Source organism: Geotrypetes seraphini, chromosome 9 (assembly GCF_902459505.1).
Source record: "Geotrypetes seraphini chromosome 9, aGeoSer1.1, whole genome shotgun sequence".
Lineage (NCBI taxonomy): Eukaryota > Metazoa > Chordata > Amphibia > Gymnophiona > Dermophiidae > Geotrypetes > Geotrypetes seraphini.
In genome coordinates, this window is record NC_047092.1 from 40,412,432 (window position 1) to 40,434,318 (window position 21,887).

Genomic DNA, 21,887 nt, shown 5'->3' on the forward strand with positions numbered 1-21,887 from the left:
CAATGTTCATTAATAGAAATCATTTACCACCACCACCCCCTCCCTTTTATGAAGCCGTGTTGTTGTTTTTTTATCTGGCTGCGGTGGTAAAAGCTCCAATGCTCATAGAATTCCTATGAGCCAGATTCTGTAAGGGGCGCTTAAAGATACACCGATTGCACATCAGTCACACTTGGGCACCCATTACAGAATTAAGCTTAGCGGCGCCTATCTTAAAACTTTGGTGCCTGTAATGTATGCAAGGATTTTAAAGGCCTACACTATAGGCACCTAAGTCCTTAAGAGCAGTGGTCCCCAATCCTGTCTTGGAGGACCTCCAGGCCAATCGGGTTTTCAGGCTAGCCCTAATGAATATGCATGAGAGAGATTTGCAAATAACGTTAGTGATAGGCATGCAGATCTGTTCCATGCATATTCATTAGGGCTAGCCTGAAAACCCGATTGGCTTGGTGGTCCTCCAGGACAGGGTTGGAGACCACTGCTTTAGAGAATTGCACCTAGCGGTGTCTAAATCTTTCTCTACCCCTACACATGCCCACTTTGGTGTTAGGTGCCACTAGGCACCATGCGCTAGGTGCCTATCTTTTGGAGAATCGTGCTTAAGAAGATAGATGCCTATCTCCCAATTCAATTTTATTTTTTTTCAATTATGGGCTTGTTAAAGCTCATTATTGAAGCCAATTTACTAATTAAGTTAGAGGCACCTAACTTTAGGTGCTTCTTATAGAATTTCCCCATAAATGTTGAAGCCATTCCTACAGGTAAAATGCAGAAGTGGAAGTAGTAGTATGGGGGCAATTCTATAGAGGGCACTAAGCTCTAATTCTAGAACGGCATCTGGGTCCCCCCAGAGTTGGCAATGATATGCCAAGATTTAGACATGCCCACTTATGCCATGTCAATAGCACATGTAAATACGGAAGCCTGAATGTTGTATTTGGTGTACGTTATACACATAAATGTAGGGCCCGCCCAAGCCCCGCCTTTGAGTATGCTCTTTGAATTTTTGCACTGTGGGTTGTGTTGCCTACATTATAGAATATTGTTGAGCATGCAGCTAGCACCTTTGTATGTAACTATAGCAACCATTATATTACATTACATTATCATTTGTATACTGCATAACCATATTTTAGTTCTATGCGGTTCACAGTTTAAGAGTCTGAGACAATCTCAGGAGTTGCAACAGAATAAAAGATTGTTAAATTCCAATCTTATATTACAAAAAATGTATCAAATAGATAAGTTTTTAAGAGCTTTCAGAAATGTTTATACGATACAACATTGGATATTAACCGACTAAATTACTTGTCTGAAATAAAAAGTAGCCATAAAAATATTTTTATATTGACATTCCTCGACAGAAGGGAAAGTGAAATATGTTATGAGGCATTGAGATCATTTAGATAAAGCCAGTTCAAAGTGATCCTTTAGATAATTTGCAATAAGACCAAACAACACATCAGTAATAGGTACATAGCTTTAGGTTGTCTGCTATAGAATGAGGGGGAGATAGAGCAACAGTAGCTCTTTGTGATAGCTCAGCTTGAGTAGCGGTCAGTTTCACTCACACATGTTCAATTTCTTTAAGACTATCTGAAACCAATCAATACTACTACTTACTGCTGCTTGATGTATGCAGCGCTATAACTTAACATGTAAAAGACAATTTCTGCACCGATAGAAGTTAGGGAATTTCTCACAGAGGAAATGATAAAACAAACATGGGTACTTTTCAGTTGAGTAATCAAACCTTGGGACGAACAGAACAATGGGTAAGAGGAAGGGGAAAGTTAGGTCTTATCCTTCCGAGTCCTCTCCGAATCCCCTTTCCTCCATCAAATGATTTCTGATCCCCACGGTGATATTTCCCAGAATGGGTGCTGATGAGCAGGCGGCCCTACCCAAGCTGGATATTACACTAAGCCCAGGAGAAAGATTTCCGCCCATGAATCCAGGCATAGAGACGAATGCCGAACAGTTGATGAACCCGCAGGGACTGTTCTCCCTTGAGAAGAGGAGGCTGCGAGGGGACATGATCGAGACGTTCAAAATACTGAAAGGCATCGATAAAATAGAGCAGGAAAATAAATTATTTACATTGTCCAACGTGACACGGACAAGAGGACATGGTTTGAAGCTAAGGGGGGACAAGTCCAGGACAAATGTCAGGAAGTTCTGCTTCACACAGCGAGTGGTAGACGCCTGGAATGCTCTCCCAAAGGAGGTTATTAAGGAATCCACTGTGCTAGGATTCAAAGGCAAATTAGATACACATCTCCTTACGAGAGGCATAGAGGGATATGGGTGACTAAAACTACATCAGGTGTATACCTGACTGGGCCTCCGCGTGTGCGGATTGCCGGACTCGATGGACCATGGGTCTGATCCGGAGATGGCAGTTCTTATGTTCTTAAACGCTGCGGAAAACTCATAGCCTGGAGGGAGGCTCCAGAACGTGAGAGGAGACACTGGTATGCAGGAGACCAGTATGGGAGCTGAGTTTGAGCTCCCCTTGGAGTCCGAAGGAACTATGGGAGGTTCATGGCCCGAGGAAGTTCCAGGGCTGTGGAATTTGGTCAACAACAGAATACTGGTGAGCACAGCGTTGTACCTATGATAAAACCTTCACATGTCACTTTAGATTCCATCTGGGAGGCTGTTGCATGCTTGGAGAAGATTGTGGTTGGTAACAAAACTTTGATGGATAATTCACTGCAAGATTTTAAGATCAGAATTATCACCCAGGAAGCTAAAAATTTTGAATTGGAAAGGAAAATGGAGGAAGCTCAAAAAGATCTGAAGGAAAGTAAATCTAACGCACTGTGGAGAAAATGGAGAATTATACCAGAAGGCTAAATCTACGCTTTGTCAACTTTCCTCAATCCAAGAATATAGCTCCTATTGCACTTCTTAAGAGATATCTGATGGAAGTTCCAAAGGAAGCTGTGCCTCCATTTTCCCGAGTATACATTAGGCCGGGGAAAAAACGACAAGCTCAAGTCCAGGGAGAATTATCCATGGACAGTTTGAATAAACCTCAGTTATTGGAAACATCTACTGAAGAAAAGAGTATAAGATCTACACTCCTGGTGACATTCGTTTTTGAGTCCAATAAAGACTGGGTGATGAGACTGTTTTTTCAGAATAAAGATAAATTGTTTTTGGGAGGAAAAGTTTGGGTTTTTCCTGATATCTTTGTGGAGACACGGGAAAAAAGGAAGCGGTTTTTGATGTTGCGCCCCCAGGTGTTATCCCTGGGAGCCTATTTCATTTTACGTTTTCCTTGTAAATGCTTAATTGTATTTGAATCAAATAGATATCTTCTCTTTGATCCAAACAATTGAGGGCATTTCTTGAAAATAAGCGTAAGATACAGGTCCAGACTGTGAGGGTCTGTAAGGTAAATTCAGTTGTGATGTCATCAATTTGTTTGTAATTTTTCTTTGTTTATTCTTAAAATAAGAAGGCCTCCTTTTCCTAAATTTCTCCCCCTTTTGATTAGTGGGCTTAGATGGGATCTAGTTATAAAATATTTTCCTAAAGTAGATGATTGTATAACTATTGGATGTAATACAGATGTTTAAAATAGCTGTATCCTGTTTCCTGAGGCATATAATATGTAAAATGAGTTTAATAAAAATTGAATAAAAAAGAAAAATTATATTGCATGTACAGGTCTTACCAATCTCAGGGGGGAGGGAAAAACATCTTATACTGAAACATAGCAAGTGAAATGAATAATTACTGGTTTGTTGCCTTGAGAACGAATGTGACTGTTGAGTAGACTTGATGGACCACATAGGTCTTATGTTTGCCGTCTTTTAATATGTACCGTATTTTCGCGGATATAACGCGCGCGTTATACGTGATTTTACGTACCGCGCATACCCCTCGCGCGTTATATGCCTGAGCGCGGTATACAAAAGTTTTTAAACATAGTTCCCACCCCGCCCGACGCCCGATTCACCCCCCCAGCAGGACCGCTCGCACCCCCACTCCGAACGACCGCTCGCACGCGCTCCCACCCGCACCCGCATCCACGATCGGAGCAAGAGGGAGCCCAAGCCCTCTTGCCCGGCCGACTCCCCGACGTCCGATACATACCCCCCCCCCCGGCAGGACCACTCGCACCCTCACCCCGAAGGACCGCCGACTCCCCAACAATATCGGGCCAGGAGGGAGCCCAAACCCTCCTGGCCACGGCGACCCCCTAACCCCACCCCGCACTACACTACGGGCAGGAGGGATCCCAGGCCCTCCTGTCCTCGACGCAAACCCCCTCCCCCCAACGACCGCCCCCCCCAAGAACCTCCGCCCGTCCCCCAGCCGACCCGCGACCCCCCTGGCCGACCCCCACGACACCCCCACCCGCCTTCCCCGTACTTTGTGTAGTTGGGCCAGAAGGGAGCCCAAACCCTCCTGGCCACGGCGACCCCCTAACCCCACCCCGCACTACATTACGGGCAGGAGGGATCCCAGGCCCTCCTGCCCTCGACGCAAACCCCCCCCCCTCCAACGACCGCCCCCCCCCCAAGAACCTCCGACCGACCCGCGACCCCCCTGGCCGACCCCCCCACCCCCCTTCCCCGTACCTTTGGAAGTTGGCCGGACAGACAGGAGCCAAACCCGCCTGTCCGGCAGGCAGCCAACGAAGGAATGAGGCCGGATTGGCCCATCCGTCCTAAAGCTCCGCCTACTGGTGGGGCCTAAGGCGCGTGGGCCAATCAGAATAGGCCCTGGAGCCTTAGGTCCCACCTGGGGGCGCGGCCTGAGGCACATGGGCCAAACCCGACCATGTGTCTCAGGCCGCGCCCCCAGGTGGGACCTAAGGCTCCAGGGCCTATTCTGATTGGCCCACGCGCCTTAGGCCCCACCAGTAGGCGGAGCTTTAGGACGGATGGGCCAATCCGGCCTCATTCCTTCGTTGGCTGCCTGCCGGACAGGCGGGTTTGGCTCCCGTCTGTCCGGCCAACTTCCAAAGGTACGGGGAAGGGGGTGGGGGGGTCGGCCAGGGGGGTCGCGGGTCGGTCGGAGGTTCTTGGGGGGGGGCGGTCGTTGGAGGGAGGGGGGTTTGCGTCGAGGGCAGGAGGGCCTGGGATCCCTCCTGCCCGTAATGTAGTGCGGGGTGGGGTTAGGGGGTCGCCGTGGCCAGGAGGGTTTGGGCTCCCTTCTGGCCCAACTACACAAAGTACGGGGAAGGCGGGTGGGGGTGTCGTGGGGGTCGGCCAGGGGGGTCGCGGGTCGGCTGGGGGGGCGGTCGGAGGTTCTTGGGGGGAGCGATCGTTGGGGGGAGGGGGGTTTGCGTCGAGGGCAGGAGGGCCTGGGATCCCTCCTGCCCGTAATGTAGTGCGGGGTGGGGTTAGGGGGTCGCCGTGGCCAGGAGGATTTGGGCTCCCTCCTGGTCCAATATTGTCGGGGAGTCGGCGGTCCTTCGGGGTGGGGGTGCGAGTGGTCCTGCCGAGGGGGGAGAAGAATCGGACGTCGAGGGGGGGCATCAGGCTTTCAGGATGGGGACAGGACTTCAAGGGGGGACAGGCAGATCTTCAAGGGGGACAGGCAGACCTTCAAGGGGGACAGGACTTCAAGGGGGGACAGGCAGACCTTCAAGGGGGGACAGGCAGACCTTCAAGGGGGGACAGGACTTCAAGGGGGACAGGCACGGAGAGGCGGGGCAGTGCACCGAAAGTCAGGGTGAGTCGGGGCAACCAGAGGAGAGTCGGGGAGGGCGAAAGGAGAGTCGGGGTGGCCAGAGGAGAGTCGGGGAGAGCGAAAGGAGAGTCGGGGTGGCCAGAGGAGAGTCGGGCAGCATGCGCGTTATATGCCTGAGCGCGGTATAGAAAAGTTTTTGTACATATCATCGTGATTTCTGCGCGCTATACCCCTGTGCGCGTTTTACAATGGTGCGCGTTATATCCGCGAAAATACGGTAACTGTATAATCAAGTTTAGTATCTGACAACTTGTCCTGTAGGAGATAGTTTTGTGAAGTATTTTTTGCACTTAAAAGTCTTTTTTTATTATTAAAATTAGCCAAAGCTTATGTGACAAAAGTCTGCATGGTGCTAAGAAATGGTTCATCTCAATTTGGTATTTCTTAATGATTATTTTTCCTGTTCTGACACTTTCAATATCAAGTTCTTGGCTTTTTAGTCAATGCTGTATTTACTTCTTTACTTGAGTCCCCTCCCCCCTTTTTTTTTTGGAAAAGTAATGCATTCAATTGGACGTTCACGTGCAAATCAATGAGGTGAGATCCGAGTCTAGCAGCTTCATCATGGAATTAGCAGATGTGCACCGTCAAACGTTAGCATACTATATGTCATCAATTTACACTATTCTTTGTAGCTGAGGGGTATTTCATTAAATGCAGTGAACCATGGAAGGCAGCTTCACTTCAGCAGTTTGCTGTCAGTTGTGTTTAATCAGATAATTGTACTCTGATATGGTTTGAAAAATTAATAGCAGACGTACTGCAAACCTTAGAAGCACTTCATCATTGACAGGTATTTAAAGTAGGAGAAAGGGTGATAGATGGAAGTCAGTTGATGCAGAGGGGCATTTTCGACATGACGTCCAAATCCAAGTTTGCAAGTTTTTTTGGAACAGGCACAAAAATTCAGTAGCGATCATGACCATTTGTGAAACAGAAAAACATCTGTCCTTTTGTTTTGAAAGGCCGTATATCAAATCCCATCTCCTTTAAAGGAACTCAAAGAAGTTCTGGTGGATCTGCTAAACGACTTGCTCAATAGACCTTTGAACACAGGTGTGGTTCTATACTACTCAAGGAGCTGTTTATTAAAGTGACATTAGGGAAAAAGCTGGAAATTACAGGTAAAGAATCATATTGCCCATGGATAGGCTTTTAAATCTATCCTTGTAGAAAGTAAGGCTCTCTTTTACTAAGTTGTAGTAGAGGTTTCTACCACAGCCCGGGGCGCTAAATGCTCTGACGCTTTAAGGGGGGGAGGGGATAAATTTATAACAGTGGGTCTAGCAGACAAAATACATAGAGGGGCATTTTTGATAGGATAGCTAAGTCTGAGTGTGGACATTTTGGGAAAGACATCCAGAAATTCAGTAGAGAAAATGTCCATTCTCAAAACAGTAAACAATTTGGTCCTTAGTATGTCTATCTTTTTTTTGGCCATTCTTGAATATAAATACCATATTTTCACCCATATACCGCGCACCCGTGTAAAACGCGCACACGGGTATAGCGCACGGGGAACACAAATTTATGTAAAAAAATTTTAATATAGCACGCACATGCGTATACCGCGCATGGTAAAACCTCCTCCCTCCTACTCCGAACCGGCATCCTCCCCCCCGCTCGCTTACCCGAGAGAGCTTTTTTTTTTTCATTTGAACCCGGCATTCCCCCTGCGAACCGGCATCCTACCCCCTCCCCGCTCGCGTCACCCCCACCTCCCCCGCGATCCTACATCCCCCCCCAGCACCGCAAAACATCTCTTACCCGATTGGGCACCAGCACCAATGCACAGGATGTGCCAGTGCCAGTGCCCGAAGATCCTCCCTCATTGGGTTGGGCTGGGCTGGGCTGGGCGGTGCGGTGCGAGAGAGATCCTCCTTCTTCCTGCGCCGGGCTGGACTAGGCTTTGAGCATTTGCGCATGCTCAAAGCCTTCTGGTCTCGCTCTCTCCGAGATAATCTCTCTCTCCGAGATAATCTCAGAGATTATCTCGGAGAGAGCGAGACCAGAAGGCTTTGAGCATGCGCAAATGCTGAAAACCTAGTCCAGCCCGGCGCAGGAAGAAGGAGGATCTCTCTCGCACCGCCCAGCCCAGCCCAACCCAACAAGGGAGGATCTTCGGGCACTGGCACTGGCACATCCTGTGCATTGGTGCTAGTGCCGGTGCCCAATCGGGTAAGAGATGTTTTGCGGTGCTGGGGGGGATGTAGGATCGCGGTGGAGGGGGGGTGACGTGAGCAGGGGGGAGGATGCCGGTTCACAGGGGGGATGCCGGATCGGATTGAAAAAAAAAGTTGTAAAACGCGCTCACGCGTATAACGCGCAAGGTTATGCACGGTTTGTAAAAATCATGTATAACGCGCGCGTTATATGCGTGAAAATACGGTATGTCCTCATGAAAAATGCATTAAAAAAGTTTTTGTCTAGGCAGCCATGCATTGCTAGCAATCTATTCAGGCAGCTGAGCATAGCAGTGGAGCTCTTCTAAGAAGTACTGTAGTGAATTTGACATTAAAAGTGCCAGGTACAGATGTCACTATATCTTGCTCATATTGGATGGTGAGCCCTCCAAAACCCACCCAAAACTTACTGTACCCACTTGTATACCACAACAATAGCCCTTATGCCTACAAGTGTCATCTTAATATAGGTACAGTAGGTTTATGAAGGCTCACCATACAATCTAAGCAAGATACGGTGACATCTGTACCTGGCACTTTTAATGTCAAATTCACTGCAGTAACATCTGCTCTCCGGGCTCAAATATCTGTGTTACCATCTGAAGCTGCTTGGGCTGAGAACTTTTCAGCACCTCATTGTAATACAGTCTTCTAGAATGTACTGGTTTTTTTTTTAACATCTGTGGCTGTTGGGAGGGGGTCTTTGATCACTAGGGGAGTAAGGTGGGGTGGGGGGAGGGTCATGCCTTAATCTCTCCAGTGGTTATCTGGTCAGTTTGGGTATCTTTTTAGCATTTAGATACTTTTGAAAGAGGTCTTGTTCCAAACATCTACATGCCTCTAACATACCTCCTTAAGACACAAAACAAGCAGAAAGACATCTAGAAAGTCTGTTTTGAGAATGTCCACTTGGATGTTTGGACTACTGTATTTCCCCCATATATAGGTCGCCCTCACACGAGAGACCGCCCCATTTTATAGGCCGCAGCAAATGCTGATATATGTTTCAAAACTGGCAGATAAGCCGCGGCTTATCTTACCGATATCTTTTTAAATCATCTCCCCCTTAAATACCTCCCTCGCTGGACGGCTGTCGGCTGCCTCCTTCAATTTTGTGGCCAGCGGTGCAGGGCAGGAGCAATCTTTTTGATCTCCAGCCTGGCCCAGCGCTGCTTCCTGAATGGCTGCCGTCAGTCCTCGTGGGACTCGCGAGAACTGACGTCAGCCATTCAGGAAGCGGCGCAGGGCCCGGCTGGAGCATGAAAAGATCACTCCTGCCCTGCACTGCTGGCGGTGAGATTGGGGGAGGCAGCCAGCTGCCGTCCTGCGAGGGAGGTATTTACCGGTGAGGGAGGTATTTAAGCGGGATTTAAAAAGGTACGGGGTGATGATTGTAAAATAGGTCGCCCCATTTAAGCAAGCCACACCCACTAGGCCGGTTTGCAAAATCAATGTATAAGCCGGGGCTATCTATGAGGAAATACAGTAGTAAGACATTCAAGTGTTGTCTTTTGGATGTCTGTCTTTTTTGAAAATGAACCCCATAGGCTCATAGGTTGTGCCTGCTTTAGAAAGGTAATATGAGAGTAATTCAATGGCAGGTTGCCTGGTAAGGGGCATTCTTTAATGGAAAGTAGGTGCTTACTTTCTTTTATAGACTACTAGCTGATGCCCCGGCGTTGCACGGGTATTTAATTATAGCAATAACACTGTAAATGGATTCAAATAAAGATACTTTATAGTGGTGAAAGAAATTATTTTTTTACAGCTTTATAAAAAGTACAATATTCAAATAATAATGTGAAATATTTGACAAAATGAATACAATACAACTAACGCAAAACGTGATTATAAACAACATTTTTAGTTTCACCTCCAGGAGCAAGAACATATAAATTCTTGGGTGAACCCACCCTTGAGCAAGCAACATAGAGTTGACCATGGGAAAAACAGGGGGATCTTAAATCCACTCCACAGTATGTAATAGTCTGTCCCTGTGATTTGTTGATTGTGATAGAGAATGCAAGTCTCACTGGAATTTGCAATCTCTTAAACTGAAAAGGAAGATCTGTTGGAATAAGTGGTATCCGCGGGATAAATACGGTTTCACCTTGTCCCTTTCCGGTTAAGATAGTCGCTTCAATTACATTGGACAGTAACCTCTTTACACAAAGCCTTGTGCCATTGCAAAGTTTTGGTGGGTCAAGGTTGCTAAGTAAAATAACTGGAGATCCCACAGCTTTTTACATTTTTTCCATTGACTTGAATGGGTGAAATCTGATTTTCTGTTTGTAGCTCCGCCCACGTGTGCAGGTGGGCCGCGAGACCCCCAGAACATATCACCCCAGGTAGTGAGGGATCTGCATACCAAGTTTCGTTCAAATCGGTCAAGCCGTTTTTGCGTGATCGCGGCACATACACACACACATACATACATACACACATACATACCTCCGATTTTATATATATAGATTAGCCTACGCGTAACATACGTTTAACATTTACATACTAACATGTACGGCAGAGCTGTAAGCTTTTGTTAGAAGCTGCTACAGATACACATAACTTATTCTACTTTGCATGAAAGTTTGAACCCCAGCCGTGTGTACAACCCCTTACAAATATATGTTGTGTAAGTTAAGTGGGTACTGGCCGAATAGTACATTGGTGGAATTTTTTGGCATTTTTGCATGTATGCACATACATGTAATTATAAACGTATACACTTGTAATGGATACATGACTGTTACTGCCTAGATTATAGCTGTACCCTCTCTATGCTCCTGTGTGTGTTTATAAAATGATCCCAGTGGAAAGTAGATAGAGCCACAAATGCCTACTTAAATTTATATAGATATGCACATATTTTGTAATATACATGAGTACCTCACAACTCTGCTGCAACCTCTGTCTTTGGGAACGCCTATTCATGTACCCCATTAGAGAATAAACTGTGCATAGGTAGCCCCTGTTTCATTAAATGTTCTCTATAAAGAAAAAGTATCAGCAGGTTTGCTAGGTTTTCTTTGAGATCATAGCATTATCCATCTAAGCTGAACAGGAGCCCTCCAACTGCATTGCTGCCAATAGGGGGTGGTGTTTCAATATTGTGTTTTCAATCACTAGGGATAATCCGATTCCCTGGAATTCTGCAGAGCCTGCCTGTCCCCTCACTATTGAAAATGTGATAGTGAAATAGCACCACCACTGGCAGACCTGCAGGTGGAGGACTCCCACTGAGCTTAGAAGGAACAATGAATTACTACTATATTTGAACATAGCACAGTGAAAAAGTTTATATAAGATGCTGACTCATCTGTTCTGATTACGTTACAGGTCTCTTGACAAATGCAGCAACAGAAAATCCTCGTAGAAGTGGTATTGGCTCTGTGTGAGCTGCTCATCTTAGTCAACTTTCACTGCTGTCAAACATCATCTGTTGTACGTCATCAACCCAAATGTCCGTTTCTCTGTATCTCATAAAAGACAGCATAATTCCCCTACATTATGAGCTAAAGGCTGTTCTACCATGCTATGGAGCACTGGACTAAAGAATACAGGTCCGAGAGATTATGCTTGGGCGTTAGCAATACAGTTCATGGTAAACGTTTCATCCACGTTATGCACCACTGCTGGACTTGATGCTGACTTCTTGTTTTAATCCGAAGATTCTACCCTACTGAAGAGTACTTGTCCTACTCAGCCTTAGAAGAAGACTGTTTTTTCTATGGGTGGACAATGAGGTGCAAAAGAGAATCTCTTTTCGTGCCCTAGACTATCCGAATCGCTTTTATTTTCTTAAACGTTCGGTATACACAATAGACCAAAGAACACAATATATGTTGAAAAGTGACATAATATTATTGTTAAAGTTATTGGGGGTTAGAAAAAAAATGTAAGGGATTCTAGAGAAGGCATGAATTGAACAGTCACCAAGCTACGGCATTGCTGCCCAGTGGAAGTCTTTATGGAACACAGAGTAAAAACTCGCACAAGAAACTGCTCTTGAAAACTACGTCTAAAAATCCCAGTGGATCATGGAGAGAAAGTAAGAGCCCATGTTCTAGAACAATCATCCTCATCAACAACTACAAAGACTTTAGAAACACGCCGACTGTCAAAAGGACACATTTATTCCGCTGTACTTAGGTTCATTTTCTCGTACTAAAAATCATGTTCTGTTTTAACCAGTAAAACATGCCTCTTCTACAGTTCCATTTTTGATAGTTAAAGTTGGATAATACCGTATTTGCAAAAGAGCATGTCTGGTAATCTGTGGCCTACAGTATGTCTCATCTGATCCACCATTTAGCACCAGAAAGCAAATTAAAGAAAAAAAAAAGTAACACTTGTTTGAAAGAGATCATTAAATGTATTTTGAAAAGCCTAAAGTTATATATTTAACAGTTTTTATATGTTGTATATTTGTAGAAAAACCTATTTACCAATTAACGTGGTAACTCTGCCAGTTACGATCATGGCTCAGAGTTAAGTTGTGTTTTATTACTTCAGTTGTCTCTGAAGTGACTGGTGTAGTTTGCTTTCTTCCATTGGGACATTCTGGATGTAAAGCATGAACAGAAAGGACTCTGTAGAAAAAGCAAAGAACAATGTTGTTTATATTACATAAATGCATTCAACCATTGCACTGTTGAAAGGCAGTTTTTTGTCTTTATGTACTGGTAAAAACAAAGTGTAAAATATTTTAATTATTGATTTTTATGTTGAGATATTTTTTTAAAAAATCCTCTCCCCCCTTCTATAGCCAACATGAAATTTGTTTTGCGGTCATCTCCCCATACCAAGATAAATTTTATTTCATCCTAAGAAATCACCATCTCCCTGTCCATAAAAGATTCCTGTCTTGTCCTGGGGACCCCACAGTTTTTCAGGACAGTCTAAATAAATATACATGAGATAGATTTATACACACTAGAAGCTCAGTCTATGCAAATCTATCTCATACATATATATCCTAAAAACACTACTGGCTGTGGTATTTCCTAGATAAGTTCAGTAAGCCCCACCCTACATTATAAAAAATAAAAAAAAAAAGAAGCAGAATTATGCAGAAATAATGGAAAACATTTGCTGCTGTATCATCCTACATAAAATGTGATACAATATACAGTGATATGGTAAGATCACAAGAAAAAAAGCCACAAATGAGTTTGTCTTCCTTGCTGGTGTCATTCAGTTTTAAGACTCTTCCACGATTTCCTTTTGGTCAATACCTACTATCCTGATTAATATTGTTCCCTTAATTTTTTAAACTTGCATGCTCAAATTTCTGACTCGCTTGCAAATTTGCGTGCACAAGTTGTAGAATAAGGTCCAGTTGGTGCACATAACGGTTCAAATTGACTATTAATTGAAGTTAACTGCCAATTATTGACTATAATTGGGCTTACTTGGTACTAAGCACATGTGTAACTGCCCCTAAGCCTTCTTTTACCAAAGTGCGCCAATTGATTTAGTGCGCGCTAAATGCTAACGCATGCATGTTAGTCTATGGACGTGTTAGCGTTTATCGCGCGCTACTCAGTTAGCGCACCTTAGTAAAAGAGGGGGTTAGTTGTCCTCGAAGTTGCATGCCTAATTGCCTGCAGTTAGGCGCAAGCATTGACACCAGGCATTGAGCTGATGGACGCGTAAATGCAGACTTACACTAGTATTCTGTAACAGCGATTGTATGCACAACTTCCATTCTACAATCCACGTTTACAACACATCATCCTGGCACCTAAAGTCAGGCGATCTTTTGAGAATTCATCAGATAGTTTATCCTTGCCAAAGCCAACAGCATATAGAGAGCCATTCCTATAACATGCATGCTAATATTTATGAGCCCATTAAACACACATATTTAGAATAATAATGTGTACACATGTATGTGCACACTAAGAGGCTCATTTTCTAAACACTTAGACACAAAAAGTACCGTAGATTTCTACGATACGTTGTCTAAGTGCTTTGAAAATGAGCCCCATGTACTATACATGTAACCTGTTCCTCCTAATCATTATATTATATATAGCCACTTAATTTACATAATATATCTGCAAGGAATGGTTTTACACATGCACAGAACTGGGGAAGATCATGGGTGGGAATCAAACATGTATGCATAACTTACAGGATATTGTAAATTGCATGGATCTTTGCAGCACTTAAGTGTTAACACTTAAGAGATATTACAGACTCGTTAAACAGAGACTCTCATGATTTTGCTTTTAAGCAAAACATGAATTCATGTTGAGTAAAATATAGTCTCAGATTTGTGAAGACTGGATCTTCATGATAAAAGATAAGTTTCTGAATTTGAAAAAAAAATTACCTTTTGGAAAAAACGGTTTCTGAAAAAGACTCTGATGACCTGATGAAGAAGTTGGAAAATACTTTGAGTGCTGGCTATACAGTCATATTATCTTAAAGATTATACCTCAGGTCAACTATTGTAAATTATTAAAATTCACAAAAATGAGAAAGTATATATGTTTGCTTATATAAATAGCACTGTGCATAAAATGAAGAGGATGGAGTTAGGCTTTCCAGGGGCAGGGGTACGAAAATGCATCATTTCTACTGTACCGCTCATTAGGAATGCATAAATTATCATACACCCATTCTATTCCTCATCTCCAATATCAGTCTCCCAGATCCTCAGCAATGTCACCTTAAGACTCAAATATTTCTCATAGTCCCCAATGAATATGCATGAGATCTATTTGCATGCACTGCTTTCACTGTTATGCTAATAGATCTTATGCATATTCATTGAGGAAATCCTGAAAACCCGACTGGATTGCGGCCCTCGAGAAGGGACCTTGACACCCCTGGTCTAAGGCTTTATGCACCCACTCGTCACTGTTAATTTTTTAATAACTTATGTAACATTACTTAATATATTATGTACTAAAAAGTACTTAAGAACATAAGAAGTTGCCTCCGCTGAGGCAGACCAGAGATCCATCCTGCCCAGTGGTCCGCTCCCGCGGCGGCCCATCAGGCCTAATTGCCTGAACAGTGTCCCTGACTAATTTTGGAACTGCCTTTAATCCTCTAATCCTATCCCTATTACCTACCTCTACTCCTATCTGTACCTACCTCTACTCCTATCTGTACCCCTCAATCCCTTTGTCCTCCAGGTACCTGTCCAGACCTTCTTTGAAGCCCTGTAGCGTGCTTCTGCTTATCACATCCTCCGGTAGCGCGTTCCATGTATCCACCACCCTCTAGGTGAAAAAGAACTTCCTGGCGTTTGTTCTAAACCTTTCCCCTTTCAATTTCTCTGAGTGCCCCCTTGTACTTGTGGTTCCCCATAATTTGAAAAATCTGTCCCTGTCTACTCTTTCTATGCCCTTCATGATCTTGAAGGTTTCTATCATGTCTCCTCTAAGTCTCCGCTTTTCCAGGGAGAAAAGCCCCAGCTTCTTCAGTCTGTCAGTATATGAGAGGTCTTCCATACCCTTTATTAGCTTAGTTGCTCTTCTCTGGACTCTCTCAAGTACCGCCATGTCCTTCTTGAGGTACGGCGATCAGTACTGGACATAATACTCCAGGTGCGGGCGCACCATTGCACAATACAGTGGCAGGATGACTTCCTTCGTCCTGGTCGTGATACCCTTCTTAATGATGCCCAACATTCTGTTTGCCTTCCTTGAGGCTGTGGCGCACTGCGTCAACGCCTTCAATGATGTGTTTACCATCACTCCCAGGTCTCTTTCAAGGTTACTCACCCCTAGCGGTGATCCCCCCATTTTGTAAGTGAACATCGGGTTCTTTTTCCCTGCATGCATGACCTTGCATTTCCCTATATTGAAGTTCATTTGCCACTTTATGGCCCACTCTTCCAGCGCTGTCAGATCTTTTTGGAGATTTTTGCAATCCTCCTTGTTTTCAACCCTGCTGTATAGTTTGGTGTCATCCGCAAATTTAATAACCTCGCATTTTGTTTCTGCCTCCAGGTCGTTAATAAATATATTGAACAGGAGCGGTCCCAGCACCAACCCCTGCGGAACTCCGCTCGTGACCCATTGCCAGTCTGAGTAATGGCCCTTTATTCCAACCCTCTGTTTCCTGTCTGCCAACCAGTTTTTGATCCATCGGTGGACCTCCCCTTGCACCCCGTGGTTCCATAGCTTCCTTAGCAGTCTTTCATGTGGTACCTTGTCGAAGGCTTTTGGAAGTCAAGGTAACATGTTTCACCCGTTGTTTTTTATGTTGGGTTTTTAAAGGCTACTAATCCCTATTTGACTTTATGCCATTCCAACAGACCACAGCGATTCTTATTAGATGCTGTGGTCTGTTGAAATGGCTTAAAGTCAAATAGGGATTAGTAGCCTTGAAAAAACCAACGTAAAAAATCAACGGGTGAAACATATTGATGTAACTATCCCTGTGTGAGAGAGACCATACAGCTAAATACTTTTTTAGTACATGATATATTAAGTAGTGTTACATAAGTTATTAAATAATTAAGAAATTAACAAAAAGTAGATCCAGTGACGAGTGGGTACATAAAGCCTTAGACTATGAGAGATATTTGAGTTTAAGATGGCATCGCTGAGGATCTGGGAGACTGATATTGGAGATGAGCAATAGAATGGGCGTATGATAATGTATGCATTCCTAATGAGCGGTATTTGGAGATTTTTCTCATTTAGCTTACCATTAAGACTGAGGTGATATTCAGCCATTTTTTGTAAAAAAACCTGGGACATCGGAATCATATATATCAGCCCCTCCCCCCTCCTTTTATAATTTAGCACCTACGTGGAAGTGCTATTTGCTTACTTAAATGTGTAGAATTTCGCCACTTACATGGAGAAGGGTACACGTGCACTCAAGAAGTGTTGTGAGTGCTCAGCCCTATTCTATAAGTGTTGCATACAACTCATTTACCAAATAAACATGAGAGGTGTTCACAGGAAGGAGCATGGACAGGGCCTAGGCAGGAACAACATTTCCATTTATAACTTACAGAATACTGTAAGTTGTGTGCTAAAGAATTATTTTTAGGTGTGTGCACTTACACCTGCTATTGACACGGCATAAGTGAGCATGTCTAAATGTAGACATGTTGATGTCAACTTACGCTTCTATTCTATAATGTAATCTTGGTGCCCAGAGGCCATTATAGAATTAGAGGGGCATAATCGAAAGGGACGTCTAAGTCCGTTTACGTCCATCTTGCAAGTCGTCCAAAGTTAAAAAGAGCCTAAGACACATTTTCGAAAGATACGTCCAACTTTTTTTTACTTTCGAAAATCGTCTAGTTATATGTCCTGCTGATCTGATCGTCCAAGCCACTAAATCATCCATCTTTATACCACATATCCGTCCAACTTTCCGTCCAAGTCCAAAACGCCTAGAACAAGCCCTGTTGGACGTGGGAGGGGTCTGCAAAGTGACGGATTGCACACCCAGACATGCCACCTAAATAGTGGGGTACCTTACAGGGCACTGCTGTGAACTTCACAAAAAGGGTGCCATGGCTTCTCCTCACTACAGCTCCCTTATAGGTCACGGTGAGCCCCCCCAAACTACCTCCAGAATCCCCTAGACCCACTTATAGGAACACTTAGGACCAGATTCTGTAAATGGGGCCTAAATCGACAGTACATAGAAAAACAGTGCCAGTAATGTGTTAATCACACTTAGGCACCGTTGACAGAATTGTGGCTACCGGTGCCTAAGAAAAACACTTAGGTGCTGGAAAAGTAGGCCAGGTTTATAAAGGCCTCCATTTCCAGTGCCTAGGTTTTTGAGAGAATAGTGTATAGCAGCGCTTTGTGATGCCTAAGGTCATCTCCACCCCTAAACATGTCTACTTTGACCATAGTCACTGCTAGGCACCATGCTGTAGGCGCAATTCCAGCGCCTAACCAGTAGGGGCATAGTGGTGCCTACTTTCTTTAATGTATTTTTCATCTGTTTTAAATGGTGCCCTCCAGACGCAGTCCCGCGGTCTTGCCAAAGCTGGGGCCTTCCAAAACCTCGACAAACTGCCAGATTTTTTAAATCGGTCTTGACACCTGGAAAGTCCTCTAAAAATGAACTTGTACAGGTAAATCTGGACATCTGGTAACCTTACATAAGAGAGACAGGTTCTGTTCTCTAGAACTTACAAGTTAGGTGTCAGTAGGTGCTGTCTAGGTGCCATGTCTGGGTGGCCACTACAGGACTGGCACCTCCCACGTCCAAACAGTCTTGATCTGGGCGTTTGGGACTAGGACAAAGTTTTGGTTGAAAATGTGGTATAAGTATGGACGTCTTGGCAGTATGGATTTAAAATATATATATATATTTGTAGATGTATGGTGGTTTGCCTTTCAAAAATAGGCATTTTCTTTGACTTTGGTCGTCTAGCGCCATACGTTCAAATCAGACTTAAATGTATGTTTTGAAAATGCCCCTCCAAATGTATAGGTACTTCCTCCAATAGCTAAACACTTCTATTAATTACACTCAGGGATTTCACTAATATTAAACAACAAGTCCAAAGATCATAATCCAAATAACATACAATGTTGAGTTAAAGAGCCAGTGACGAGATGGCGCATAAAGCGTACCGCTATGAAAGTGCTTGAGCATTATGTGCTGTCGCTGAGGTTCTGATACAAGACTGGACGTTATTTGCATTATGATCTTTGAACTTGGGGGGATGTAGCGGTATATAAGAAATAAATTACATTACATTACATTGTTGTTAAATATACGTATAGGTTTGCAAACTCATAAAATATAGAGGAGTGAAGCTCTTTATCACCCCCACCACACACACACAAAACCCCCCATAAACTGTGTGATACCAAGTCTACAATAAAATGTATCTCACAGGGGGAAATATCTCAGAAAGCTAAAGTCTGCACTTGCTGAGTGCTACTACTTGCTTATAATCAGTGGCATAAAGACTTCCTGTTCTTAGTAATACAAATCAACGATCCCAACCCAACTTTGGAAAGTTAATTGTGAAATTTTACTTAACTTTAGTGTTCAAATCGGCACCATGCATAAGAATATGAGTTGCCATACTGAGACAGATTGAAGATCCATCAAGCTTAGCAGTGGCGTAGTAAGGGGGGGGCAAGAAGGTGGTCCACCCTGGGCACCATATTGGTGGGGGTGCCGTCATCCCTCCTCCTTTCTGCCTCCCGCCTCTTCCCATTCCTCCACTCCTCTAGTTGAAGTTGTTGTTTGCGCCAGTCAACAATGTTCTCTTTGCAACCCCGTCGGCTCTCCCACTGATGTCACTTCCGGGTGCAGTGCATAGGAAGTGACGTCAGAGGGAGAGCCAACGAGGTCGCGAGGAGCACGTTGTTGACCGCCGCGAGCAACAACTTCAACTAGAGGTGCGGAGGAAGGGAAAGGGGGAGTGCGCAGCAGGCTGGATCGGGGAAGGAGCAGGGGTGGAGAGGGGCGCACTGAGGCCCAGTATCCTGTTTCCAATAGTGACCAACCTAGGTCACAAGTACCTGGAGAGATCAAATGAATAAGACAGAAGAGGTGATGGAGACAGAGACTGTGTCTGAATTCATAGGTACATGGGATCTCTTAGATTGACGAAGAGATAATGGTTACTGCGGATGGGCAGACTGGGCCATTTGTCCTTTATCTGCCATCATGTTTCTATATTATGTGCTGCTTTTCCTAGGAAAAATGAGTGGATTTCCCCAATCCATCTTAATAATGGCTTAAGGACTTTTGTTTTAGGAAATTGTCCAAACTTTATTTTAAACCCTGCTAAGCTAACTGCTTTCACCACATTCTCTGGCAATGAATTTCAGAGTTTAATTACTCATTGAGTGAAGGAATATTTTATCCGGTTTGTTTTAAATCTACTACTTTGATTTTCTTATTTGTATAAGTATACATATAAAAGTCAGTTCTGTAATACTCATAGAGCACTGTAATTAGGCACCCGTGACACAAGATAGGGGGGCTTATTCTATGAGAGAAAATAAGTGCCTGCATTCCTTTTTACAATATTTGCAAGACCAGGTATTTGGTCCAGAATGCTGCTGTGCGCCTGATTCTCGGACTCAAAAAATATGACCAGGTCAGCCCTTTCTGTGCTAAACTGAACTGGCTACCATTCGGTGCCAGAGTATTCTTCAGGTCTGGGTGCATATGTTACAAGGCACATTTTGGTTTATCGCCATCTTACTTGGTTTCCTACTTGAAATTTTTCTATTCACCAAAAGATAGCAGAAATTCAGGTATTTTTGCCTTCCCTGACCCGAGGTCCTGCCATTATAAAACTTTTTTTTGACAGGACATTGGAGTACCAGGCTGGGAAGTTTAATTCCTGGTTACATCCATTGATCGCTCAAACTTATTCTTACCCTACATTTAGGAAAGTTTTAAAAACTTATTTATTTGAGAAATTAGATTGATGTTTTTAGCTGTGATGGGTTCAACCATTAGTTGATCGGTTTTTAGAAGAATCTGCTGTAGGCCATTTTTTTAATATATTATATGTTTCTCTTCATTAGACTTTATAATATTTTAAATTGAATAATAGTCTCTGCTGCATTTGATTGCTTACGTTGTATTGTTTTTTATTATGAAATTGCATCCCTTTTGCTGAATTGTTCAGTTTTATTTCTTGTGAACCACCCAGAACTGTTGGTAGGGTGGTATATAAGAAAATAAATTATTATTATTATATACAATTAGGTGTAAGCATTTATGCCAGCCATAATGTTTGTACTAGTGTTAGTGCCTAACTGCTACAAATATTTACCCACTTGACTTGGGTGGGTAAGTCTGAGCCATTGTTCCTTCTAAGCTGAGCAGGAGTCTTCCAACTGCATTGCTGCCAGTGGGGATAGCGTTTTAATATTGTGTTTTCAATCACTAGAGGCAGGTAGGTTCCCTGGAGTCCTGCAGAGCTGACCTGTCCCTCATTATTAAAAATGTTTGGTTTTTTTTTTTTTAATATCTTTATTCGTTTTAAAGCCATAATAAGTGGAACATATTATACAATCATATTACAGTATAAAAGCACTTAAATTCAATCAAAATTCTAACCTACAACAAATATATATATCACCCCCCCCCCCCATACTCATATTCAAAAGTTGCATTCAAATTAAAGAATTCAAAATATTTTCCAACCCACCCTGGACGTGCATGATCAAAGGTCAAAATCAACAATCATTCTTTGCAAAATTTTGTCAATGGTTCCCAAATCTTCAAAAACTTCTTATAATGTCCCTGTTGTATAGCCATGGTACGTTCCATTTTAAAGACGTGACACAGAGACTCCCACCAAAAGGTATAGTTCAATCGATCCCAGTTTTTCCAGTTCCTTAAAATAAGCTGTATGGCAACCCCTGTCATAATAAAGATCAAAAATGTGATAATGAAACAGCACCACAACTGGCAGGACTGGAGATAGAAAACTCCCACTCACTTAGAGGGACATGTGGTCTGAGCCCCACCCAGGCTCTGCCTATGCATACATCCTCCCTACAAAATCATACTATGTAGGTTAGGTGGGGGTTTACAACATACAAAACAGAGAAACATGTCAGAGAAAGGCCAAATGGCCCATCCAGTCTGCCCATCCACAGCATCCATCATCTCCTACTCTCCCTAAGAGATCCCACATGCCCGTTCCATGCTTTCTTGAATTCAGACAGTCTTTGTCTCTACCACCTGTACCAGGAGACTATTCCAAGCATCTACCACTCTTTGATGGAATTTTGGAAAGTTAAACACCTAAGTACATACATATATGCAGAAATACCATTAATTTAAACATTTACACCTATATTGAGTGTATAAATTTTAGCCACCTATGTTATAGAATAGCCCCCATATCCTATATGTTCCTTTTCAGTATTGATATTATTTAGGGTCTGTTTTACAAAGCCACGCGAGCGGTTGCCAAGTGGCAGCAGCCCCGAAGCCCTTTAAATCTCTATGATTTTCGGGGCCATTACCACAGAGGCCCGCGCTAAACGGCTTTGTAAAAGAGTCCCT

General features: G+C 43.6%; 1 protein-coding gene across 3 annotated transcripts in view; it reads left to right on the plus strand.

Moving 5' to 3' along the window:
• Positions 1–21,887, plus strand: part of TAFA5 (TAFA chemokine like family member 5) — a 1,062,361-nt gene that overhangs the window by 991,805 nt on the left and 48,669 nt on the right. For 2 of the 3 annotated variants that reach the window (XM_033958953.1, XM_033958959.1), the window contains one exon: positions 11,232–12,687. The exons of the other annotated variant lie outside the window; for it this stretch is intronic. In XM_033958953.1, the coding sequence (XP_033814844.1) occupies positions 11,232–11,290 (59 nt within the window). In that variant the 3' untranslated portion in view covers positions 11,291–12,687. Of the gene's footprint in view, positions 1–11,231; positions 12,688–21,887 lie in introns of those variants that run through there. 3 annotated transcript variants of the gene reach the window in all.